This window comes from Microtus oregoni, unplaced genomic scaffold (genome assembly GCF_018167655.1).
Source record: "Microtus oregoni isolate MIOR12 unplaced genomic scaffold, Mior012 000073F_002, whole genome shotgun sequence".
Lineage (NCBI taxonomy): Eukaryota > Metazoa > Chordata > Mammalia > Rodentia > Cricetidae > Microtus > Microtus oregoni.
The window spans coordinates 1,454,073-1,458,827 of NW_024543982.1; the positions used below are offsets into that span (position 1 = coordinate 1,454,073).

Below are 4,755 nucleotides of genomic sequence, written 5' to 3' on the forward strand. Positions count from 1 at the left end.
TTTTGTGTAATCAGAAATTATGAATTGAAGTTCCTTAATAGTTATACAGGCATCCCAAGCTTCTATTTATGTGGTATGGCTAGTGGTAACTGATAAAGTCGCATAGTACATGTATTGCTGAAAAGGTCTTTTATTATTACATTTGAGATAGCAGTTAATTTACCTTATTTGTTTAAATTATGTGTCTAAAATTGTTCACAATATTCTCCTGTCATACCTTTGAAGTCTATAAGGGTTATAGTTAAAAGAGCTGCAAGGTTTGCAGCTAAAGCTGAGTCAGGAGGCCTCTCTTAGAAGAGAGAACTTGCTTGTCTCTAGCAAGCAGAGCAGAACCGAGAAATTGCTGCTACCAAGAAAACACGCCTTACTCTATTCTTTCCCAAGATTTCTCAAGCTTTGTTTGGATTCAGTTATCCACGTCTGGGCACCATTCAGTAAAAGGAGCAGCGGGCTGAGTTCCTGCCTCCTGGCTCCTGGCCATCTGGCTAGCTTATGCCCCGAAATAAGAACACACAAACTGTATTCATTTAAACACTTCCGGTCCCATTGTATCTAACCACTTCTTGGCTAACTCTCATATCTTGGCTAACCCATATTTAGTAATCTGTGTAGCATTAGTCTTACCGGGAAAGATTCAGAATGTCTGCCTGGAAGCTTGCACCATTGCATTTGGCTCAGAGAAGATAGGCATAGCATCTGACTAACGTCCCTTCTTCCGAGTATTCTGTTGTATTTACTAAACCCACCTATGTTCTAAACTATCAGGCCAAGCAGTTTCTTTATTAAATAACCAATGAAATCAACAGATTGATATATGAAACACCCACATCACCAATCTATTTCACCTTTTCCTTTGCCATAAAAAGGATAACATAGAAAAGATTCAGAACTCTAAGACTAGAGCATGTTAGGGAGTACAAATATGACACAGATTAACTGAAATGGTGGGAAAGAACAACACATGGCTTGTACATGAAATTTACCCTTGAAGCAAAAGTGCAAAAAGAAGTAGAAATAAAATTAGCAAACTGTTTTGGGGCATTTGGGAGTGGGAACACTATAAAATAGCTCGTTTTTTGTATTCTTATATATTTCATTTATTTATTCTTCAGGTTTTTTATTTATTTTTCCACTCAAAAATTTACACTTCCTCAATGTGCCTGTTCAAATGGGAGCTCACCAAATCCAGTTGGACCGGGACTTAAGGAGCATGCAATCAAACCGAACTCTCTGAATGTGTCTGACAATGGGGGCTGACTGAGCAGCCATTGATAAAGGCACTGGGACTAGTTTCTACTGCATGTACTGGCTTTCTGGGACCCTAGTCTATTTGGACAAAATAGTTCTTAAACTGCATGATTAATCAGAAAAGTGAATTCAAGGCTCCCATTATCAACAAACTACATTTTGTGGAGGGGAAATAAGATATTTAGAGTCCGTATTATGCAAGAGCGTCTATGGAATGCATCCCTAATTAATTAAAGTCACACTTGACTAAACTACCAAGTATATGTCGGTCATGAGATGTGAGATCTTGAAGCAAAAACAAATAAAATAAAATAAAATCAACGATATGAAATTTTCCTTTCTGACTCCTGAGCTTCTATGAGCTAGACCACTATAGTTCTTTCCATTGTGTTCACATGCTCATTTTCCTCTGGAAGATTCTCTGTCTCGCATGTCCTTAAAATCATGACCATCCGTCGTATTCCTAACTCAAAGATTCAATGTTCTCTAAGGACAAGGACCTCTTAAACTAGTGATGGGAACTTGTATCCCCAGCTCCTCACTTGCAGTTTTCTACCCCTACTTCCTTAGTTCTCATAGCTAAAAGAGATGATGGTATCTCCAAAATACCCAACTTCACTTCTTCCTAGCCAATTCGCACAACCCACTTGACGTTAAAGACTGTGGTCAGTCATCAAGGCCTGGGCATCATCTTAGGCAGGCAAGATGTGAGGCGCATTGTTCTGTCATTTGACATGGTCTGCCCCAATGATTGTATTGCAGCAGTACAGAACATTGGAGGAGGGGGGAAAGTGATTCGTGGAAAATAAATTACCAACAGAGGAAGGGCTGTTACAAGGAACAGGGACTGCTAGTTTCAAACACTTTTATTTTCTGCCAAGTTCAATATAAGACCTTAGTAAAGAGTCTTATGAGCACACTTTTGTTTTCTTTCACAGACAGGAAAGATCACGGCTCTGTCTATCCCATGATTGACGACATATTGTGGTTCAGATTATATTGCTGTAGAGATTTAAAGGATTTTGGCTGCCGAAGAGAAGGTGACTGAGTTAACTTGTTGGATCCGGAAGGTGCTGGAATACTGGCCCTAGAGAGATGTCTCCCTGTTCCTCCAAGCTCCTTTCTAGCTTTTGTATGGCTTTCCTATCTTCTTGGCTTTACTACTACCTAGCATCCCTTTCTGGCTGGGCACGAGCTACCCCCTATTGCCATGATCTCCCAACCCTAAAGCTCACCCTTCCACACCTGCCATCACTTCTGCCATTGATAGTCAGCCCATACCGCCCGCCTGCTCTTCTAAAACCACGCTCAGAATGTGCCCCTCCCGGCCTGCTGTCCTTATCCTCCTGGGACTTGTTGCTCAAGGCCCAGAAGTCCACAAGCTGAGCTGTCTGGCATCCGCGGCTCCACTCTAGCTCCTGCAGCACCGCATCCTCGGCTCTAGCCGCTCCAACTCGGCTCTTTCCACCAGACCACGCAATGCCTGCTGGGTCACGCAGCTTTCGCCTCCTTTGCCGCCCACGCGCTCAGGACTCCACCAGCTCTCTGTGGCTTGGTCGCCTAGCCTCCGGCTCCCAGCGATTCGCTGTTTCAGGCCAACACCGCAGCGCTGCCTTCTCCAGTGGCACAGGAGATGCCACAGCCCGCAGGACCCTCCAACCTCTCGCCAACCACCATGGGACCTCAGCAAACAGGTAGCAGGAAGCAGAAAGCCTCCAAAGAGGGTGCTGGGAGCTCTCCATCGCCAGGCCCCTCCATGGTGGCGATGGCGGCAGCCGAAGCAGGCCAAGCCGAGGGGTCGCTGCTGCTGGTCAGGAGGCCACAGCGGCCCATGGCTCGCCATTCCTTGGTGCACTACCTGAAGGGCCGGGCGCTGGGCTACGAGGGCCACCCAAGGCTGGCGGGCTTCGAGGGCGACCTGTGCAGCTACAGGGCCCTCAGGCTGCCTGAGCTGCTGAGGGAGCGCCAGCTGGCACTCGGCCCCCTCAACAAGGTGTTCGCATCGCAGTGGCTAAATGCCAGGCAGGTGGTGTGTGGCACCAAGTGCAGCACGCTTTTTGTGGTCGACGTCAAGACCGATCATATCAGGTGCATTCCTCTGATTAGTGACAGGGGGCCTGACCAGTCCCGTGGCTCGCCTTCCTGTGGCATTCATGCTGTGGAACTGAATCCCTCCAAGACCCTCATGGCCACTGGAGGGGAAAACCCCAACAGCCTGGCCGTCTACCAGTTACCCACGCTGGACCCCGTGTGTCTAGGAGATTGCCAAGGCCACAGGGACTGGATCTTTGCCATCGCGTGGATGAGTGACACTGTGGTTGTGAGTGGTTCCCGCGATGGCACCGTGGCACTCTGGCGGGTGGCTCCGGACATGTTCAATAGCAGCATTGCTCTGCAAGAGGATGCGGGCCTTCCAGCTTATGCTCACATCCGTCCTACAGATATAGAGGCCATCCCTAAACCCACTACCCGTCCTGGTAACCGCAAAGTTCGAGCCCTTGCTTACAGCAACAAAAACCAGGAGCTGGGAGCCGTGTCTCTGGATGGCTACTTCCAACTGTGGAAAGCCAGGAGCTCCCTGGCCTGTCTGCTGTCCCTAAGGCTGCCCTACTGCAGGGAGAACGTGTGTCTCACATACTGTGACGAGTTGTCCCTCCATGCTGTCGGATCCCAGTCTCATGTTTCATTCCTGGATCTTCGCCGTGCCCAGGAGAACATCTGGTCATTCTGCTCCCGAGAGGGAGGCACTGGTGTCCGTTCCCTGAGTGTCCACCAGCATATTGTCACCGTGGGAACAGGTCAAGGTTCTCTGCTCTTCTATGACATCCGTGCCCAGAAGTTCCTCCAGCAAAGATCTGTAGCCAGTCCAGACATGTTTCCTGTGCCCTCTGGAAGGAAGCTCAAGCTCACCTGTGGCAGTGGCTGGATCAACCAGAATGATTTCTTAGAGAATTACGCTGCTGGTGTAGATTTCCCCAACGCACTCTACACTCACTGCTACAACTGGCCAGAGATGAAGCTCTTCGTGGGTGGGGGCCCACTGGCCTCAGGCCTCCATGGCAACTATGCAGGCCTCTGGAGCTAAGGTTAGCTGAACAAACAGTATGCATTTATCTTTCTGGTCAATCTAACTGAACGCTGCCGTTTTCCTTTTCCACATGCTGTTTTAACTCTGTTTCTCTCTCTTTTTTTCTTTCTTTTTGTCTTTCAGGCAGAGCGGGCCCTGATTAACCAGTGTATTTCTTAGCAGAAAGAGAGGAGAAGACAGATAGAGCTGACAGAAGTCGCTCTGAGAAATTTTCTGCACCTCTCCACCATTCTTTGAACTGTTCATACAAATACTTTCCACTATCTCTTAGCTGTGCCGTCTTTGAGTGAGTGATCCATATAGTCTGTATGTGGAAGAAAACCCCTGTTATAATGTTAGACTTGTGTATTTGTTGTGTTATTTTACTATTAGCTGGTTTAAAGACACTGCTTTTAGTTTTCATCACGTGTGTGTGATAT

General features: G+C 47.4%; 1 protein-coding gene across 1 annotated transcript; it reads left to right on the forward strand.

The window, feature by feature from the left end:
* Positions 1-2,839: 2,839 nt before the first annotated feature.
* LOC121441094 (DDB1- and CUL4-associated factor 12-like protein 1) lies at positions 2,840-4,333 on the forward strand. The gene has a single exon (XM_041642224.1). The coding sequence runs from the start codon at positions 2,882-2,884 to the stop codon at positions 4,331-4,333; it is 1,452 nt and encodes a 483-aa protein (XP_041498158.1). The 5' UTR covers positions 2,840-2,881.
* The last annotated feature ends 422 nt before the right edge of the window (positions 4,334-4,755 follow it).

Coding starts and splice junctions, on each gene's coding strand:
- LOC121441094 (XM_041642224.1), top strand. CDS start 2,882: ATGCCACAGCCCGCAGGACCCTCCAACCTCTCGCCAACCACCATGGGA.